General features: G+C 43.9%; 1 protein-coding gene across 1 annotated transcript in view; it reads left to right on the forward strand.

Moving 5' to 3' along the window:
- The first annotated feature begins 6,050 nt into the window (after positions 1-6,050).
- The window catches only part of LOC145393475 (fatty-acid amide hydrolase 2-like), a 46,530-nt gene continuing 30,359 nt past the window's right edge, over positions 6,051-22,221 (forward strand). The window contains exons 1-3 of the mRNA XM_080267585.1: positions 6,051-6,133; positions 10,312-10,675; positions 21,473-21,500. Coding sequence (XP_080123711.1) covers positions 6,051-6,133; positions 10,312-10,675; positions 21,473-21,500 — 475 coding nt within the window. The remainder of the gene's footprint in view (positions 6,134-10,311; positions 10,676-21,472; positions 21,501-22,221) is intronic.

Below are 22,221 nucleotides of genomic sequence, written 5' to 3' on the forward strand. Positions count from 1 at the left end.
AAGGATGGGACTGGTGTGTATTGGTGTTGTGATGAGGAGTGGTAGACTGAGATGATTTGGGCATGTGGAGAGGAAGGGGGATGATAATTGGGTGCAGAAAGTGAGAAGTGTTAATGTTAGGGGTGGGGTAGTGAGAAGGAGACTGAAAAAGACCTGGGATGAGGTCATTGAGTGTGACCTCAGGGATAAGGGACTAAATAGGAAAGCTGCCAGAGATCGAGCAGCATGGAGAGCTGCCATTAAATGACAAAGGCTGACACATGCCAGCATGTTGGAGCCTTCAAAAACAAAACAAAATGATTAATGATGATGGTGATGGTTGTTGATTGAAGAATACTTTTTATGATTAGCGATGATGGTGATGATTGTCAGTTGATGATACTAACCCTAGATAACGATCATTGATAACTGCTGTGTTCATTGCAGTGGGAGCCTTCTGTGAGCTGGACCTCAACACAGACCAAATCCCATCACTGGACCAGGATCTCATGAGCTGCATCTCCCCAAAGAGCGAGAAGAAGACAAAAGGTAAGAGGCTTCTCTGTCTTGGATTTGTCTTCTCAGTGAGGCTGGTCACTCTCATCTTAAATGTCAGGACCAACTTCCCTGGCCCCGGGTTCCTACACTTCTCATGGGGCAACATGGGATTGGATAAAGGATGGATGGATTAATTTAGCAAGCTCTGTAGAATCTTCCATGGCCATATGATTCAACTGTTTCACTTCAGTATTTCTATCTTTGTATAGCCAGATGTCATAATCCCATGAGGGGTGGTCGTTTGTCTTGGAGTTAGTTGTTTTACGGGGAGGGGCACTAACCCTCCACCAACCCACTTGTTGACACGTAGGGAACACGTATGGGTTGGTTATATGGTTACCACCCAATATTGTAAATGGTTTCTTGGCTTACAGGAAACCATTAGGCTTGTCATTCAATGTAAAGCCACCTGAAAAGGAAAGAAGAGTAATAAAAAGTGACAGGAAAGATGGGAGAAATAGGAAGAGAGAAGGACAGACACAGAAAGAGAATGATAAAGATGAAGGAAGAAGTAGGCAGCACTACATCAAGTGAGTGGATGATGGTGAGAAATAGGAAGAGAGGAGGACAGACACGGAAGGCTATATTTGTTGTATGTGAGTCCAGCTGAAAATCTCTCCAAAGCTGAACAGAATTATTTGATGGTAACAATAATAAATATCATTCTCATTCTGTCAGATTCTTCCTGGCACTCTGGACCCTACCTTGCACCTCCCTAGAGCAGCATCAGGCAGTACAGAGATGGATGATGATGATGGTATTTCTTTTCAGCAACCAAGGGCAGGAAGTCACGTCGAATGTCATCTCGGGTCAGCCTGCTGCCCGGCCTCAGCCTCAGCCCCAGTACAGTGCGAGAGTCACCCATCACACACGACCTCATCTCATGGGACTCTCCTCTCACCACAGGTACAAATTTATCCATACAGCCTCTTTACACAATCAGGTAAAATACAGTAAGCTCTCAGATATATCTCTCTGTTGCCAGACGCCTTAATCACGTAAGGGGTGGCCACAAACTAACTGCCTCCATGTCTCCCTGTCCCCCGCCATTTCACTGCCCTGTTCCGAACTCACCCCCCCCCCCCCTCTCATATACCTCTCCACTCCATCCCTCCATCTCATCTTTGATCTCCCCATCCACCTCACTCACATACACTCTTCTAGTCAGTCACTCATTCTCCATCCTCTCTACATGGCCAAACCATTTCAGAGTATTTCTCTTAAACACCTTCAGTCACATCCACATCAACACAACAATGCTTCTTTACTTCCTCATTTGTCTGTCTGTCTCTTCATGTAACTCCACATCCACATCAACATCACAGTGCTCCCTTACTTCCTCATTTGTCTGTATGTCTCTCCACCTAATGCCACATCCACAACAACACCACAATGTTCATTTACTTCCTCATTTCCCTGTTGCCCCACCAAACACCACAACACTCCATCACCTCCTCATTTGCCTGTCTCTCTCCACATCAACACCACAATGCCCCTTTACTTCCTCATTTGTGTCTCCACATGCTCAAGTAAAGGATGAGATGGAGGGATGGAGTGGTGGGGTATATGAGAGAGGGAGGTGTGAGCTGGGAGCAGGGCAATGAAATGACGGGGGACAGGGCAACATGGAGGCAATTAGTTTGTGGCCACGCCTTACGGGATTAAGGCATCTGGCAATAGATAGACAGATTGATGCTAACTAAGTAATTTGACCACCTTCATTTCAGATGCTGTTGTCGCTCCAAGGAGATCACGAAGGCTGAGTAAGGCACCCGTCCTGTAAGCCTTCTCAGTCCATGGGAGAAACCAGAGAAGAAGGGAAAACAAAGGAAGAAAGGGGAAAAAATCTCATTCTTCCCCAGTCTACCCTCAGTGGAGTTTATAAGAGATGGAAAATTTATAGGAAGGGAAATTATGTCTTCCTATTGTATCGAAAGATTATTGGCAACCATTAGAATATTATCACCTCTTCACTATGCGTTTGTTAGTGAGACAGGGATGTGGAGGGATAAAAGTAGCTATGGTAAGGAAATATGTAGAGATAAAATTAGCTGCGATAGGGAGATATGTAGAGATAAAAGTAGCTATGATAGGGAAATATATAGAGATAAAAGTAGCTACGGTAGGGAAATATGTAGAGATAAAAGTAGCTACGGTAGGGAAATATGTAGAGAAAAAGTAGCTATGATAGGGAAATAGGTAGAAAAAATACAGTCACTACTCATACGTTGAACCGGTATATGATGATTCGCTACAACAGTAACAAAAAAGTTCCATCCCAAAATCTGAGTTACAATGAATTTCCTGCTATAACGATACTGCCATCGGAAAATTTCGTACGAAGTGCCAGGCACACGCAAGGCAACCGTCACTTGTCGCAGGCAAGATGGCGGCCCTGGCGTGCAGAGCATTGTTTTGGTTCAGTTGTGGTCCCGCCACCCCTTCAGAGCCCTGTCTTTTCCACTCGTTCATGTGTGCCCCCTGCTATCGTCACCTCTCAGCCAAGCATTGTGCTGCAGTATACATTGTGTAGCACCAGGCCTACGTTACACAAGTGTGATTGTTGTGTTGTTGCAACGATTTACTGTACGTGAGTAACGCTGCCTCTATTGGTGTGATGGTTTTTGTTTTGGTGAATTACTATACTGTGGATCGGGGGGGCGACTTGGACTGACACAGGAAGTGATTAAGGTGGGTTGTCATTTTTGTTTCAGTCTTGGGTAGGTAACTTTGGGAAGTTGAGTTGACATAACCCCCCTTTTATAATGTAGTTCAATCTCCCAATTTATGATAAACTCGGTATACGTTAAGGTATGACCTGACGTAACCCCATCGTATAACGAGTAGTGACCGTAGCTATGAAACTCTGATCTCGAGTAGGAAAGTTCTCAAGATTGGCCAAGATGTCAACAAGATAGGTAGGTAGAAATTTAAGACAGTGTATGGGCTTGTTTACTTATTATGGGGATATGTGGATCCTGGTTTCTTAGTGGATTTAGATGCTCCAGTTGAGTTAGATCTTAAAAGGTGTATATCCAAAGTTTGGCCGGGGGTAATCTCATACACTCAAACCTCAATTCAAGGGACCTCCATTTAAGGGATTTCGGATTTAAAGGACTCCATATTCTACCTGACAAACGGACAAGACCATTCAAAAAGTCCGCTGCTTGAACATTAATATGTTTCTTTATACAGTACCCGTAAAATAATATTCATAATCATATAAATAAGTAAGATAAGTGAAACAATCATTGCATTTCATAATAAGATTGTCTTTATATGTGGTAAAACAATGGACATTTTCAAGTAAGGGACAAGTTGATTCCCCATTTAGTCCATTATATAGAGGTTTTGAGTGAATACATCGCCGGGGAAAAATCATCGGTTACTCCCACCTTTAATATGGAGACTATGGTAAACTAATTTGCCTAGTCCTCAGACCCCCATGCATCTGATATTGAGGATTAGGTGATAGATAAATAGATAGATAATAGCTAGTCTTTCTTCATCATTAGGTGTGAAGAAGGGTCAGAATAATGATAGTGGTGATGACAGTGATGGAGGTGATGATGATGATGATAGTTGTGTGGTGGTGGTGGTGGTGATGATGATAGTGGTGGTGGTTATGGATGTGAAGGTGATGATGATAGTGATGGAGGTAGTGGTGAATTGAAGATGGTGATGATGATGATGATGATGGAGGTAGTGATGATAATGATGGTGGTGGTGGTAATGATGATAATGATGGCAAACATTTCACTTTCATATCATCATCTCCTTCCACCATCATTCCCTCTTCCAGAAATTAATCCACATTTTTTTTTTATTCTATATCATCATCATCTGGACCTCCTTTCACACCCAAGGGCAGGGTGAGGAGTAGCAATGTCCAGACAGCCCAAATTTGCCCAGTCCAATAGGCCATGCTTCCATTCACTCATCATTCAAGACCCCGGAATCCTGGCTCTATCGGATACGCCAAAAACATTCACCACGTTCTGTAGCTTCACATAAACGTATCTGATACATAAATTTTATTCTCCTTTACTAGTGAGAAGAGAAACTTTAATTTGCAGTAACCAAGAGAGTATGTTAGATCTAGGAGTATAATCTATCTATATATTGCCAGACACCTTAATCCCATACGTGTGGCCACAAACAAATCACCTCCACGTCGCCCTATCCCCCATCATTTCACTGCCCTGCTTTCAGTTCACACCCCCCTCTCTCATGTAGCTCTCCACTCCATAATCTAACATATAAATTTATGTTGAAAAATACGATTAATATTAAGATCCCTACCTTTCTTTCAAATCTGTTTACTTCTAGTATGGTTAGGAAGCTTACTTGATGCCTCTTCCTTACTGATTTATTTCTGTTTCTGCTCCATTGCCATATTTTTGTGTGTTATACAGTTAGGAAGCTTTAATCCAGTAAGGGGTGGCCACAAGCAATTCGCCTCCATGTTGCCCTGTCCCCCGCCATTTCACTGCCCTCCCCCCAACTCACACCCCCTCATATACCTTTCCACTCCATCCCTCCATCTCATCCTTGGCCTCCCCCTTTCTCTCCCCCCCTCCACCCAACTCACATACTCTCTTCATTAGTCTCTCGTTCTCCATTCCCGCAACTTACACCTTCCCCTTACTCATATACCTCTCCACTCCATCTCTTCCTTGGCCTCCGACTCCCCCTCCACCTCACTCACATACACTCTCCTCGTCAGTTTCTCGCTCTCCATCCCCTCCACATGGCCCAACCACCTCAGTGTGTTTCTCCTAATGCTTCCTATCACATCCACATCCACACCACAATGCTCCTTCACTTCCTCATTTGTCAGTCTGTCTCTCCATGTCACTCCATGTGCTTCTCTCAAATAACTCATTTCCACTGATCTCACTCTTGACTTGTGCCCTTACAACAAGGTATAATAATAATAATAATGATAATAACACTAAATAAACATACCTACATCAGACTGTCAAGTGTTGTGATGTGCGGTACTTACAAACCATATTAGACCAACAAATAATTCTCTCTCTCTAGCCAGACACCTTAATCCCATAAGGGGTGGCCACAAACAGATTGCCTCCATGTCCCCCTGTCCTCTGCTATTTGTCTCCCCTCCCTCCATCTCATCCTGGGTCTCCCCCTCCAACTTCATTGACATAATCTTCTGGTCAGTCTCTCATTCTCCAGCTCTGCACTCTATCCCTCCATCTCATCCTTGGTCTCATCCTAGGTCTCTCCCTCCACTTCACTCACATACTCTCCTAGTCAGTCTCACTCATTTTCACCCCCTCCCTCCATCTCATCCTAGGTCTCCCCCACCTCACTCACATACACTTGTGGTCACTCATTGTCTGTCTCCCCTCCATCCCTCCATCTCATCCTTGGTCTCCCCCTCCACTTCATTCACATACACTCTTCTGTTCAGTGTTGTGATGAGGAGGGGTAGACTGAGATGGTTTGCACATGTGGAGAGGACGGAGGATGACAATTGGGTGTGGAGGATGAGAGGTGTGAGCGTTGAGGGTGAGGTTATGAGAGGCAGACCAAAAAAGACCTGGGATGAGATAACAGTGCTTGACCTCGGGTAAGGGATTGAACGGAGATGCTGCCAGGGATCAAGCAGCATGGAGAGCTGGCATTAGGTGACCAAGGCCAATGCATATAAACATATAGAAGCATTTATAAACAAAACTGAGTGTTAAATAAGGAATTACTGTGCTCATCCTTCTGTAATCCAAATGTACTGTTATTTTACTGTATCTTCCTTATGTAATCCAAATGTACAGTGGAACCCCGGAATTCGTACGCCTCTCTACTCGTACAAGTTGGTTTTCGTACAGCTTTTTCGTCCAAAAATCACTCGTTTTCGTACAGCGACCCGCTATTCACACTAAGATATGTGGCATCATAGGTGCCCTGTGGTTGCCAGTCCCACTTTGTCTTCCGCCAGCTACGCATCAGTCATACAGGCTCCATTAAACTTTGTGATAAATAATGTATCTTTATTAGAAAATTGTACATAATCCTGGACCCTGAGAAGATTAGTGAGTCAGGTGGAGGTAAAAGAAAAGCAGTGAGAACAACAATTGAGCTGAAAAAACTCACTGCAGTTTGAAAGTGGAACCCGTGTCTCCGTGCCCCAAGCATCTCCCCAATCCCAAGAATCTCCTCGTCCAAAGAGACAGAAAAGAGAAAACACACCAGAGGGGCAGTTACCTACAGTGTTCATGGAAGGTGACTCCCCCTCCAAAAACTAACACCCCTCCTCCTCCTCCTCCACATCTATCCACTTAAGCCATCAGCTCTCCTCAGTACAGGTCAGATGCAGTAAAGTTATCATTTATGTCATCTACAGGGCATATTTCTTTATTTTGAAGGTTCTATGTATGGATTAATTCAAAATACACTGTTTCTTATGGAAAAAAATGATTCCGTTTTCGAACAATTCGCAACTCATACAGCCTTCAGGAACGTGTGTACAAATTCCAGGGTTCTACTGTACTGTTATTTTCCTGTGCTCTTTCTTATGTAATCCAAATGTACTGCCATTACAACCAAGTGCTTTATTTTTGTGTGTACAAGCTCTTCTTATTACTGTACTAAATTACTGAGAGTGTATTTTGTGTACTATAACTTCCTTTATTTCCCTACTTTAGTATTAGTAAGTGTATTATTATATAGTGGTTAAATTTAGGCTTCACATTCATTTACTCTATTGCTAATTTCTCTCTCCCTTTCTCTCTCTCTCTCTCTCTCATTATTAGAAAAAGATTTATTTCATTTTTATAGTTATATTGGTTAACTTTTTGCATCACATTCATTTACTCTCAAATTCCTCTCTCTCTCTCTCTCTCTCTCTCTCTCTCTCTCTCTCTTGATTTATTTCATTTTTATAGTACAAGTAATCATGTAATATTCAATGTAATGTCTCTCTTCTTTACCAAAATCATTTGATAAATATATAGTCATCCCATAGCCTTGTGTTTTAATCCTTTGTGATAGGGAGGGGGAGACCGAGGATGAGAAGAGGGATGGAGTGGAGAGATATATGAGAGAGGGAGGGTGAGATTGAGGGATGGAGTGGGGAGGTACAGTATATGAGAGAGGGAGGGGAAGACTGAGGATGAGTTGGAGGGATGGACTGGAGAGGTGTGTGAGCTGGGGGGAGGGCAGTGTAATGGCAGGGGACAGGGTGACATGGAGGTGATTTGTTTGTTGCCACCCCTTACGGAATTAAGGCATCTGGCTATAGATAGTGTGTTTCTTCTTGGCTTGTATTCTCGGGTAAGGAAGCTCCCTAACACCTCTCTCTCGGTGATTTAATTTGGATATGACCAGTTAATATCCTTTTGTGTCTTTTCTTGGCTTGCATTCAAGGATAAGGAAGCTCCTTAGCACCTTTTCCTAAGTGATTTATTTCAATGTGCATCCTTAATAGTGGTGGCATGGTATCAGATGTGCTTTATGCCACAGGAATGAGTCTCCTTGGTTACTATCATCAGTTTATTTTCAAATGAGGAGACCACGCCATTTCCACAACTTAAATGGATTGTTGAAAGTTGGGGTTGCATGAAATGTGACGAAGTTTAGTACTGACGTGGGAATAATGCTCCTTGGTTACTAGCCAAATCCATCCTCCAGTCTAACAGCTTGGCCGTGTGAGGTGGGAAGGGTTAGGCAGTTTTATCAAGTGAAAATAAACAGCCTACTTCACATTTTTCACTCTAACTTTGCCTAAAATTGCCTTATTTCCATCCTGTATGCAGAGTAATAACAGATAAACACTGGAACAGCCAAACTATGTATTGCATGACCCTTTGGAGCTCGGACTAGAGTAAAAATAATAATGGAAATGATAAACTAAAACTGCATTAAAGAGGTCAGTACGTGAATCTGACTTTGCATTCATAAAGAATCTTAAGGCATTTATAAAAACAGCCTAAAAATCTTTATGAATGTGGCTCAAATCCCTGGTAAGCTTCTCCCAGTATTATTTAGACAAGAAAAATTCCTGGCGGCTTAGTTTTCTCCTTTTGTTTTTGGCGCCATTATGCTCGTACTGTGACGTCACTCGAGGATTATGGGAGCGGGCGGGTGTATGGATGCTGAAGGTGAGTGACGATTTTATTCTTTAATTACGATATTACTGTGATTATTATGATGGTAATTCGCATGTTCATGTGTTTATTATATTCTTGTGCCATCATGTAGACGCACAGGTAGTTGATATAGTGTATAATTATTAGCCAAGAGGAGGATATATTGCGGTGCTTTTTCACAGGTAACCAAGATGTACTTTTAAACAGGTAGGCTGATGCTGTTAAATCCCTTCAAATTCGAGTCATCCATACTTATTTTAAGGTTGAATATGATCCCTAGCATGAGGAAATATGAAGATTAATACCGCCAAGGATATATTATCTAACATGGTGTGATTTTGGCCATTTTAAAAGGTAAGGGTCCGGGAATCCTTTTATAGATGCTGCCATTTTGAATCGTGATATTTCAGTCCTCCTGTTCTCGTGGAAGGTTTGAATATGGTACTACACACAGGCAAGCATCAGAGATAATATGGCCACGGATTATTAGACGGTATAGCCTAATTTGGGGTATTTGAAAGTTTAAAAAGTGGTTAGTATCCCCCTGTCGGAGTGGTAGCCTTGCCCAGCCTGCTTTCTAAGAGGTGATGAGGGTTTTTGATCCTGTAGTGCCGTCATCTAACTTAGCCTCGTATTTTCGGCGGTTGAGGAAGATCCTTCGCACCCCTTCCTTAGCGATTTATTTTTGGATACGGCTGACTGATATTGCTTTGTACGTTGTTTATCCCAAGTATGGTGATGATAGAATGATTTAAGTACAACAGAATAGGGTGGTAGGTGTATTAGGCAAAATAAATCGCATAGGAGGTGTTAGGGAGCTTCCATACCCGACAAGAATACGGGTCTTACCTTTATGTGTACAGTACTCACCTAGCCTAGCCTCGGGACCCTACACCTTGAAAAGCCAATATATAGTAGCAGAATTCCGTCTAAAATCTAGCAATGTATATCCTTTTCACCTTAACTTGGTCTAGATTTTCGTCCCTTTGGAGTTAATTTCACGTAACTGTGTGATTAAAGGACAATACTATGGCCCTTCATCCTCTCCTTAGCGCTTCTTCATGACTAGCATCATAATCAAGTGCTAATCTATTGTCACAAAGTAGCATTCAAGACGGAGAGACGGCAGTTTTAGGCCAAGTTAGAGTAAAAAAGGAAATAGTGCATTTGAGGGGCCAGCCCAGAAGGTAACAGGGTCTGACAACTAGAATACGATGCTTGTCATGAAGAAGTGCTATGGACAGGATGTAGAACCATAACAATGTCTTTTTCTGCCACTGGGATACATGAAAATAATCCACGGAAGGACGGAAATCTTGGCAGACTTCATAAAATGCCCGCCGCTGGACCACCCACCCCGCCACCCCCCTCCCCACCACCGGGCCACCGCCACACCACCACCCCAGGAAGACACAACCGGGGGGCTAGTGACCCAGGGCAAGAGGGTCACCCGTCCACTACTGACCTGCTCTCCTTTTCCCCGCAACTGCCCTGACACCAGGTGAACAAGATCGGCAACGACCTTGCAGGCGGGACAACCATCGTAAGCAGTGGGGTGTGACTGAACAGGTTTCAGTCCCAAGTAACGTTTTGGCGACGGCCATAGGTACCCCCTCAAGGGCAGGAGGCCCAGCAGTGTGCACAGCGGTGTCAGTGCCCTCAGCCACTTCCAGGGAAAGAGTCCCTCTAGTGAGCACAGAGGTGTCAGTGCCCTCAGCCACTTCCAGGGAAAGAGTCCCTCTAGTGAGCACAGCGGTGTCAGTGCCCTCAGCCACGTCCAGGGAAAGAGTCCCTCTAGTGAGCACAGAGGTGTCAGTGCCCTCAGCCACGTCCAGGGAAAGAGTCCCTCTAGTGAGCACAGAGGTGTCAGTGCCCTCAGCCACGTCCAGGGAAAGAGTCCCTCTAGTGAGCACAGAGGTGTCAGTGCCCTCAGCCACGTCCAGGGAAAGAGTCCCTCTAGTGAGCACAGAGGTGTCAGTGCCCTCAGCCACGTCCAGGGCAGGAAGCCCAGCAGTGTGCACAGAGGTGTCAGTGCCCTCAGCCACGTCCAGGGCAAGAGGCCCTTTAGTGAGCAAGGTGTCAGTGCCCTCAGCCACGTCCAGGGCAGGAGGCCCAATAGTGTGCACCGAGGTGTCAGTGCCTTCAGCCACTCCAAGGGCAGGAGGCCCTAGCAGACAGCTAAAAGTGGGTCCCAGGGTAATAAGACGTGGAGCCACGGCTGTGACAGACCCAGGAGAGAGAGTCGCCTCTGTGCTTCCCTCCCTGTATGTAGGAGAGGACACGGTCTCCGTGTACACTCAGCCTACCTCGTTCCCCTGTGGGAACTGCTTGACACCACCCGGGAGTGTTGCCCCGGAGGTGTCGCCAGAGTGGAGGCAAAGTCCGAGACCGGACCTGCCTCCCACTCTTGGGAAATCTCTGTCCTTCACAGGCTGTCCTTCACAGGCAGCAGCAGAAGACGAGGCCGCAGTCCAACCCTGACGGCGCGTCCCCTGGCAGACAACCGCACCCCCAGGACCCCCAGGCGAGCCCAGCAGACTACAGGCGAGGGCAACCCCGACTCCCTCACCCCGCGGAGCCACTGACGCCAGGCCCGCCTCCTCCAGCTGTTTGGCCCAAGTCCCGAGGGCCACCTCTCAGGTCGAGGCCCCCAGACAGGAGGGCCTCCCTGCACCCCACCAACGAGACCCCGAGGTAAGGGCCTCCCTTCAGGTCTAGGCCCCCAGACAGGAGGGTCTCCCTGCACCTCACCGACGGCCCGGACCCGGGCAGTGACTCCCCTGCGGGTAGTGTGTTGCCCGTTACAGGCAGAATCCCCCTGAGGTCCTCCCCTCACGCCCGACGACAAAGTGAAACAACCCAGGAAACACGGGTAAATAAGTGACGCCCCTTATACCGAAAATAAGCCAGGGGAAGAGGAACAGTAAACAGTGACAGAGTGTGATCAATGTAAAACCAGTGACTATTGTTATTAATCCAACAGAATTACATACCCAGCAGAGTAGAAAATACTTAGACCCCTAATCATAGAAAGTAGAGTAATTACACCTGCCCCAGAATAAAAGAACTTCCCGTAATTGTGAATGACGACCAGGGTGCGCGGGAGAATCAAAAGCCTGTGTAAAGTGCCGCCGGGACCAGGTAACTGTGTCGAGTGTCGTGATCCGCACCCTGTCTTCTTTATAGTAATATTCCCCCCACGGACTCTTAACCTTGTTTATTCCCCTTGTTATCAAGTGCATATATGTTTTGGATTTAAATGAAATACGGGTATCTCCATATAAATAACTAAAGACATTGGTGTACACGTATCATATCGTGTGTTAAGTGAAACTGTATTTTGTGCTATCAAAGTCTAACTCTGTGTCCCTGTATCTTAAATATCACTCTGTGTTATATTGTAACGGTTTTAGAATTAAGGTAATTGATGTGTTAAGGTGTACTGCCTAGTTTTTATATCCTGTTCCTCTGTTGGTGCTTTACTTCCGGTCCGGAAAGAGGACCCCGCTCGGTCGCTAGTGTTTTTAGGACGAGGAGTCGACCTAAAGACACTCAGCATAACACTTCATATGAGAGAACTACGGTGCTCTGATCAAATGTGAATTGAATTGAAATATTTATCGTTGTAAAAGGTACAGTCGAGTGTGTGTTGGGGTGAATAGCCTACTGAATAGCAGCTACCTTGAATATCAGTATTTCTTTTCATTAACAGTGGGTCTTAAACTTAAATCATAACGCATCATCATCAGCATCAGCATCAACGTCATCATCATCAGCAGCAGCATGAACATCATCAGCATTATCAGCATCATCTTGCTACCCATATCATTCAAAACTCAGGATTATACCCTCACTTTGTGCAGTATTTTTACATAATCACCACATAATAAAATACCTTTCTTTCCATTCATATATATTAAAGTATATTATATTCTTAGGCTTGTCGTTACCAATCAAAATACTTTAGGCTTGTATCCTATGTTTTGTTTATACGTTGGCCCCTCGTTATGGCGTCCCGTAAGTCTTAATATATTCTTGTTTTTGACTTAGTATTAACACTCTCAGGCTTCAGTGGCGTATTTTATTTGCCTAGGATCCGGTAGGTGTTAATATAGCCATGTTTTTGACCGTTTATTAACATTGTCAGCCTCTACTCAATGCCCCACTCGTCTGTTTGGCCCCTGGTAAGTTCTAACAGTTTTCGATAAATTTTTACAAGTTGCCAGTACACCCCCCAGGTTGTGCAGTATATTTTTCTGGACCTAAATTATCCTAAACTAACCTAACTTGCTGCAGAGAAATGCGTACCTCAGAGATAGGTATTATTATTATTATTATTATTTTACTGCCAGACGCCATAATCCCTTAAGGGGTGGCCATTTGACTTTGAGTTATTTGTTTTACAGGGAGGGGCACTAACCCTCCACCAACCCACTTGTTGACACGTAGGGAGCACGTATGGTTGTAAATGGTTTCTTGGCCTACAGGTAAGCATTTGGTTTATTACTCAATGTAAAGCCACCTGTAAAGGAAAGAAAATAAGAAGTGACAGGAAAGATGGGAGAAATAGGAAGAGAGGAGGGTAGGCACAGAAAAAGAATGATAAAGGCTAAGGAAGAAGTAGGCAGCACTACATCAAGTGAGTGGATGATGGTCACGCGTTTATGGAGGTAATATCCCTGAACCGCATTTTGGCAACTTGTAAAATAATACCTAGTTTTCTGTGACCAGCTGCTAATATTTCCTGGCTTCTATGACCCGCTTATCAGACAGACGTGTGGTGTGGGGTAATAAAGTCTATTAAAGGCATTGATTTTTTGCTGTTATTTGTAGTATTAGGCGGCTGACACACTCATATGGCTAGCTTGTTTTTTTTTTTTTTTTTTTTTTTTTTTTTTTACAAATGAACAGAGGGAAAAAATAAATGAAATTAAAAAAAAAATTAATCCGGAAAATTGTTATTGTGGGAAAGTTTGAGTTATGATGCTGTGATGATGTGGGTGGTGATGGTAGTGATGATGTGGGTGGTGATGGTAGTGATGATGTGGGTGGTGATGGTAGTGATGATGTGGGTGGTGATGGTAGTGATGATGTGGGTGGTGATGGTAGTGATGATGTGGGTGGTGATGGTAGTGATGATGTGGGTGGTGATGGTAGTGATGATGTGGGTGGTGATGGTAGTGATGATGTGGGTGGTGATGGTAGTGATGATGATGGTGATGGTAATGATGATGTGGGTGGTGATGGTAGTGATGATGTGGGTGGTGATGGTAGTGATGATGTGGGTGGTGATGGTAGTGATGATGTGGGTGGTGATGGTAGTGATGATGATGGTGATGGTAGTGATGATGTGGGTGGTGATGGTAGTGATGATGTGAGTGGTGATGGTAGTGATGATGTGGGTGGTGATGGTAGTGATGATGTGGGTGGTGATGGTAGTGATGATGTGGGTGGTGATGGTAGTGATGATGTGGGTGGTGATGGTAGTGATGATGTGAGTGGTGATGGTAGTGATGATGATGGTGGTGGTGGTGATGGTGTGGGTGGTGATGGTAGTGATGATGTGAGTGGTGATGGTAGTGATGATGTGGGTGGTGATGCTGTGATGATGTGGGTGGTGATGGTAGTGATGATGTGGGTGGTGATGGTAGTGATGATGTGGGTGGTGATGTTAGTGATGATGTGGGTGGTGATGGTAGTGATGATGTGGGTGGTGATGGTAGTGATGATGTGAGTGGTGATGGTAGTGATGATGTGGGTGGTGATGGTAGTGATGATGATGCTGTGATGATGTGGGTGGTGATGGTAGTGATGATGTGGGTGGTGATGGTAGTGATGATGATGCTATGATGATGTGGGTGGTGATGGTAGTGATGATGCTATGATGATGTGGGTGGTGATGGTAGTGATGATGATGGTAATGACAGTGATGATGATGCTGTGATGATGTGGGTGGTGATGGTAGTGATGATGATGATGGTAATGATGGTGATGATGATGCTGTGATGATGTGGGTGGTGATGGTAGTGATGATGCTATGATGATGTGGGTGGTGATGGTAGTGATGATGATGGTAATGACAGTGATGATGATGCTATGATGATGTGGGTGGTGATGGTAGTGATGATGATGGTAATGATGGTGATGATGATGCTGTGATGATGTGGGTGGTGATGGTAGTGATGATGATGGTAATGACAGTGATGATGATGCTATGATGATGTGGGTGGTGATGGTAGTGATGATGATGGTGATGATGATGCTGTGATGATGTGGGTGGTGATGGTAGTGATGATGATGGTAATGACGGTGATGATGATGATGATGTGGGTGGTGGTGATGGCAGTAATGATGTTGATATGATGATGTGGGTGATGGTAATGTTAGTGATGATAATATGATGATGTGGGTGGTAGTGGTAATGATGATGGTGATGACTAATAATGATGATGATGGTTAAGGGTAAGAACAAAATATCTGTGCTTCCTTTTGCTTTCCAGAAAAGTGTGGGGTGATGACGATGATGATGATGATGACGATGAAGAAACGCAATCATATCCAAGCAAGACATTTACCGGCCAGTGCAGTACAGTAACAGCAAACCTACCCCAGACTCTTTGGGAATTTGTGTAGGTATGAGGCACTGTTTAGCCTATGTGGGGAGGATGGAGAGTGAGAGACTGATGAGGAGAGTGTATGTGAGGGAGGTGGAAGGAGGGAGAGGGAGGGGTAGGCCAAGGATGAGATGAAGGGATGGAGTGGAGAGGTATATGAGAGAGGGGGATGTGAACTTGGGGGATAGAGAGTGAGAGACTGATGAGGAGAGTGTATGTGAGTGAGGTGGAAGGGGGGAGAGGGAGGGGGAGGCCAAGGATGAGATGGAGGGATGGAGTGGAGAGGTATATGAGAGGGGGGGGGGGTGAGCTGGGAGCAGGGCAGTGAAATGGGAGGGGACAGGACTACATGGAGGCGATTTGTTTGTGGCCACCCCTTACGGGATTAAGGCGTCTGGCATTAGATAGATAGATAGATAGATGACTCATTTAAAGCTGTGTTTAAAGCTGTGGAGATGGTTCCTTCATGTGGTGGCACAGATATGGCTGGGGTATATCTCCGCCGCTTCCCTCTCCACCACCAAGACCGTAGTGCTTTCTCCAAGATTGTTTTAAAAATATCGCAGTACTTCTTTCACATTGTCCTAATATCTCCAATACTCTTTTCACCTTGTCTTAAATGTCAGCACCAACTTGCCTAGCCCCGGGCTCTTACGTTCCTCATGGGGCAACACAGGATAAGATGATGATGTTGGTGATGATAATGATTATAGTAATGAAAATGATGATGATGATAATGGTGGTGGTGATGATAAGAGATGATGATGATGATAGTAATGATGATGGCGGTGATGATAATGATAATGATTGTGAATATGATGATGATGATGATGATGATGAACATTTGCTCTCTTATCTTTGCAGGTGACAAGCAGTTTGGGAAGTATCAGGATCAACATCACCACTACAAACACATCACCTCTTCCCACTTCAGCTGCAAGTCATCTCTACATCATCACTTCAGTTTCTACACTTCAGCCAGCATCGTGTCTGCAAGTTATACAAGATGACATCGATTCTGCTGTTATTATTATTATTTATTATTATTATTATTATTATTATTATTATTATTATTATTATTTTATTATTTTTTTTATTATTATTTTTATTATTATTATTATTTTTTTTTCTTTTTTATTATTATTATGAAAGGGAGGCAGAGGAAAGATTTAGGAAGCAAAGACATGGTATGGGGCACAAGGGCTTAAGAGAATGCAGATACAACAAAAGTGATGATATCTAGGGCTGGTGGCGGTACTGTCAAAGAAGAGGGAGAGTGGCCATGTGCGATTTGCCACAAGGCCATGGGAAATAATTCCATCTTGTGGAGTGTTTGTGATAAGTGGGTGCATAAGAGATGTAGTGGTATTAGAGATAGACTGCAAGATAATGCAGTGTTTGTGATAAGTGGGTGCATAAGAGATGTAGTGGTATTAGAGGTAGACTGCAAGATAATGCAGTGTTTGTGATAAGTGGGTGCATAAGAGATGTAGTGGTATTAGAGGTAGACTGCAAGATAATGCAGTGTTTGTGATAAGTGGGTGCATAAGAGATGTAGTGGTATTAGAGATAGACTGCAAGATAATGCAGTGTTTGTGATAAGTGGGTGCATAAGAGATGTAGTGGTATTAGAGGTAGACTGCAAGATAATGCAGTGTTTGTGATAAGTGGGTGCATAAGAGATGTAGTGGTATTAGAGGTAGACTGCAAGATAATGCTGATTTCATGTGTGCAGCGTGTCAGGGAGAGCAGGTGGAGATTGTCAGATGTGACAGGATTGATCTTGCTGGTGAGTCTCTTGACTGTGTGGAAGAGTTTTGTTATTTGGGAGACATGTTATGTGCTGGAGGTGGGGCTGGAGCAGCTCTGTGGCTAGAGTGAGGAATGGTTGGAAAAAGTTCAGGGAGCTGTTGCCACTCCTGACATTGAGAGGGCTCTCCCTCCGTGCTAAGGGATCTTTGTATGCGGCATGTGTTAGGAGTGTAATGCTGTATGGTAGTGAGACCTGGGCAGTACAGGAAGAGGATATTTGCTGGCTCAAAGGTGCAGAAATGACAATGATCAGGTGGGTGTGTAGTGCATCCCTGAGTGCGAGGCCTGGGGGGGCTAGGTTTACGATGGAAGAGTTGAGAGGTAGGATGGGACTGGAGTGTATTGGTGTTGTGATGAGGAGGAGTAGACTGAGATGGTTTGGGCATGTGGAAAGGATGGGGGATGATATTGGGTGCAGAAAGTGAGAAGTGTTAATGTTGAGGGTGAGATAGCGAGAGAGTAACCGAAAAAGACCTGGGATGAGGTTATTTAGTGTGACCTCAGGGATAAGGGGCTAAACAGGGAAGCTACCAGAGATCAAGCAGCATAGAGAGCCGCCATTAGGTGACCAAGGCTGATGCATGCATGTTGGAGCCTGTATAAGTGAAATGAAACAAAACTATTATTATTATTATTTTTATTATTATTATTATTATTTTTTTACAGTATTATTATCATTATTATTATTATTATTATTATTATTATTATTATTATTATTGTCATTATTATTATTATTATTATTATTATTATTATTATTATTATTGTCATTATCATTATTATTAGTATTATTATATTGTTGCTGTGTAGTGTAATATGTGCTCACATTACAGCCACATGTACTGTATGCTGTACTAAGGTGACATACAGGTAAGAATCAATTATTTTTTTTGTATTAATGTTAAAATAGCGGTGCTCAGCTGGTCCCTAGCCTCTCCTCCTATGTGGTTTATTTTGCTTATAACACCTCCTGTCCTCTTGTGTGTTAAATCATTCTGGTGTCTCCATACTCTGCATAAAATTCTGCATAATACTGTGGATAAAAGCAGAGTACAACCTGCTAAGTCTCGGAAAATATAAAGTTTCCCCAAGTTCCCCGTAAGTTCCCCATAAGTCTTTTTGATTATAAGGCTGTGTTGTTTTGCTGGCAAGGCTGAGCACCCAGCTTAGGTTATTTGCCTCTGTTGTGATGTAGAGGATGGAGGGTGAGAGACTGATGAGGAGAGTGTATGTGAGTGAGGTGGAGGGGGGAGAGGGAGGGGGAGGCCAAGGATAAGATGGAGGCATGGATTGGAGAGGTATATGAGAGAGGCGTGTGTGAGCTGGGAGCAGGGCAGTGAAATGGCGGGGGAAGGCAACTTGGAGGCCATTTGTTTTTGGCCACCCCTTATGGGATTAAGGCATCTGGCAATAGATAGATGGATAGATGATGTAGGACACTGTAAGATATCAAATAATTTACTTATCACAGTTTATGACAGTAGGAAGGGATAGCCATTAACTCCTTCAGCCGGAGAATGTCATTTTTTAGTTTATTCTTTCCATTGTCCATCACTTATTCCGTCACCTGTACTTGGCCCAGGTTTTCGTCCTTCAGCGTAATTCACATAGCCCAGTGTCAGAAAAATTCAGTGCTTTGGCTTACATTTTTTCCCTTCTTCTTAGTGTCAGAAAAATTCAATGTCATGGCTCTACGTTTTTCCCTTCTTCTTGTTCAGACTCCTTGTGTTAATCTCTTGTTACAACTTAGCATTCAGGATGGAGAGATGGCAATTTTAGGCCAAGTTAGAGTGAAAGATGTATAGTTAGGATGATAAGGAGGCAGTTATAGGCCAAGGTAGAGTGAAAGGTGTATAGTTAGGATGGTAAGGAGGGAGTTTTAGGCCAAGTTAGGGTGAAAGGTGTATAGTTAGGATGATAAAGTGCAAGTCAGTGGTGTAAAGAACTGCCAGTCTCAAGTTACCCCTTTCAAAGCATAGGATCTTGAGGGAAGGGTATTGCAATGTAGAAATTCAAGGGTAGATGACTGACCTAAGCCCCTGGTGGCATTATATGTGATAGAAAAGGCTCCCGTTGCATATAGGCTTTGAACTATATCATGTTAGCTAGTTTATAGACCAGAGAGCTTTAGTACACCACCAGGCACCTTCCCCTTGTTATTCTCTCAGCAGCTTCACCCTCATTCACTCTTCCCTCAGCTCCCAGTACCATTCTTTTCTTCCCACATCTCTCTGTGCTCTTCCCTCTTCTCTCCATATCATTCTTCGCCTCCCTCGTCTCTCCATATCAGTCTCCTCTTCCTTCTTCTCCTCCCTCTTCTCTCCATATCATTCTTCTCCTCCCTCATCTCCATATCAGTCTCTTCTTTCTTCTCCTCCCTCTTCTCTCCATGTCATTCTTCTCCTCCCTCTTCTTTCCATATGATTCTTCTCCTCCCTCATCTCTCCTTAACAATCTCCTCTTCCTTCTTCTCTCCATTAATTCTTCTCTTCCCACATCTCTCAATCATTCTTCTCTTCCTTCATCTCCAATCATTTCCTCAGAGTCATGTCACCAGTATAATAATTGGACTGTAGGTAGTATTGAGTGCCTATGTGGGTTTAACACTTCTTCCTAAGGAGTTATTTAGCACATCACACCTCAGTATGTATTCTTGATGTGAAGTATTTTGGTGTTAAGATGCAATTAGCATACAAGAGAATGTTAAGGTATGTTAGGGGTAAATTGCTTAGGAAAAGGTGTTAAGGTGCCTTCTGTGCCACCAAGAATACTGTGTTGTGTACTTCCATCCCTTGTACATGTGGTTGTGGGTTAGGATTATTGCAAGAGTTTGTTAGCAAGGCCAGATTGTGATGGTCTTTATTTAGGTCCTCCCTCCTTCAACACAAAGACTTTTCAAGGTTTATTCCTGGTACCACATGATTTTATGCAGGTTAATGGGGACTTCAGGTAGAGAGAGTTGTAAATGCTGTCTCTGACTCCTGTAGTATGAGAAATATTTGGATCCTCCCTCCTTCAACGCAAAAGACTTAGGTTTATTCCCGGTACCACAACATGATTTTGTGTAGGTTAATGGAGAGTTGTGATAGTAAAAAGGTTAATGAAGACCCATTTTAGTTCCTGCAGTGTGAGTGGTATCTCGTAAACTCAGTAAAAACATCAGGCTATAGCAAAGGTAATGAAAATTATACACCCAGGCTGAAGGGGTTACTGTATAGGATTTTATGTGTATAGCTTTTAGAATTACGGTACTTATGCATTTTTCAGCATTTGTACTGACAGTTTCTCTTTTCTTTTCAGGTGGCTGCAGACTCCATCCTCTCCCTCAGTCCTTCCCTCTTCCCCATCCTTTATCCTTACCTACTTCCTCCCTCTCTCCACCTCTCTTCGATGTGGGCCGACGCAGCATCCTCCTTCCCGCTATCTTCTCTCTTTCTCTCCTTCTGTGTGAGTGTGTGTATGTATGGCTTGTATTGTCATTGGTTAAGGGGCTCACTGGCACCTCTACTCAAATGATTTATTTTGCCTATTACACCTATAAATACTTAGGTGTTAATATGTATAAATAATGCATCAAGGGGGAGGTGGTAGGGAGTGTCCTTAACCAGTGGCAATATGAGCCATGATGTGCAGGGGTGGTGGGGGAAGGGAAAGGGCTGGGAGGGGAGGAGGGGAGGGGTGGGCAGGGGTTTAGATAGGGCCAGATTACCCAATCCCTAACGGGATTATACGGGGTTGGCCTTGCCGGCGGGGCAATCTGTTTCCCCATCTCGGCCCCAACCCATCGTTTCCTTCTTCCCCTCCCAGCTTTACCGCCTTTCTCTTCCCCCACCTGGCCAGCTCCAGTGGGTCCCCCCCCCCCCACACCTCCATCAGGTGTGCTTTGACTCAGTCACTCACCCCAGCCAAGATGGTGGTGGTGGTGCTGGTGGTGGGAGTGTGTGTGTTTTGTATGTATGTATGTATGTGTGTGGAGACAGTTCTGCCACACACATACATACATACATATGTACACAACACACTCCCACCACCAGCACCACCACCACCATCAGTGGCTGGTGGTGGTGGTGGTGGTGGTGGTAGGGTGCAGTGTGTGTGGAGACCCCCCCATACACACTGCACTCTACCACCACCACCACCACCCTCAGTGCCCTGGTAGACTTGGTGAGGGGAGGGTGTGCAGGCACACCCTCCTCTCACTGGGCTCCACCCTGATGCCTGGGGTGAGTGACTGGGCCAGACACCCTGGTGGAGGTGCAGCTGGAGCTGGCCAGGTCACCCCACCCCTGCACATCAGTGTGAATGATGCTTCCTTTCTTTTATTTATATATTTTCTCTTCTATTACAGGTTTACTAATATATCTTTTTTTACAGGTTTTTTAATATCTCTTTTTATTTCAGACTCGACATTCAAAGAACTTCACAAAAGGTAATTATTTAAATACATATATGCCTGTGTGTCACCTTTAAAGAGCACATATTACACTACTTTATATGTATTTATGATATTGTAACTGTCAATAAAATGATACAATTGTCCTTAGCACTTTCACTTCCCCAGAGAGAGAGAAAGAGAGAGAGAGAGAGGAGGGGGGGGGAAATAGTAATAAAAGGACGAGGGAGACACAGCAGAAGACAATAAGAGAAATACAAAGATGAGATACAGTAGGAGACAGAAATTAATACAAAGACGAGAGAGAGAGAGAAGAAGGCAGAAGATATAGAGAAAGAGTAATAAACAGATGAGAGAAAGAGTAGAAGGCAGAATATACATAGAAATAGTAATAAAAGGATGACAGAGAGTAGAAGACAGAATATATAAAGAATGAGTAACAAAAAGGCAGGAGAGAGGGTAGAAGGCAGAAGATATAAATACAGGTAGTAATAAAAAGACGAGAGAGAGAGTAGAAGGCAGAAGATACAAAGAAAGTAATAAAAAGACGAGAGAGAGAGAGAGAGAGAGAGAGAGAAAGCAGAAGATAAAAAGAAAGAGTGATAAAACGACGAGAGAGAGAAGGCAGAAGTTAAAAAGAAAGAGTAATAAAAAGACGAGAGAGAAAGAGACAGTGGATGACAGAAGATATATTGTAACAAAAAGACGAAAGAAAGCGTAGAAAGCAGAAGGTATGGAGAAATAGTAACAAAAAGCT

Source organism: Coenobita brevimanus, chromosome 3 (assembly GCF_032717465.1).
Source record: "Coenobita brevimanus isolate Jiangsu-jjx chromosome 3, ASM3271746v2, whole genome shotgun sequence".
Classification (NCBI taxonomy): domain Eukaryota; kingdom Metazoa; phylum Arthropoda; class Malacostraca; order Decapoda; family Coenobitidae; genus Coenobita; species Coenobita brevimanus.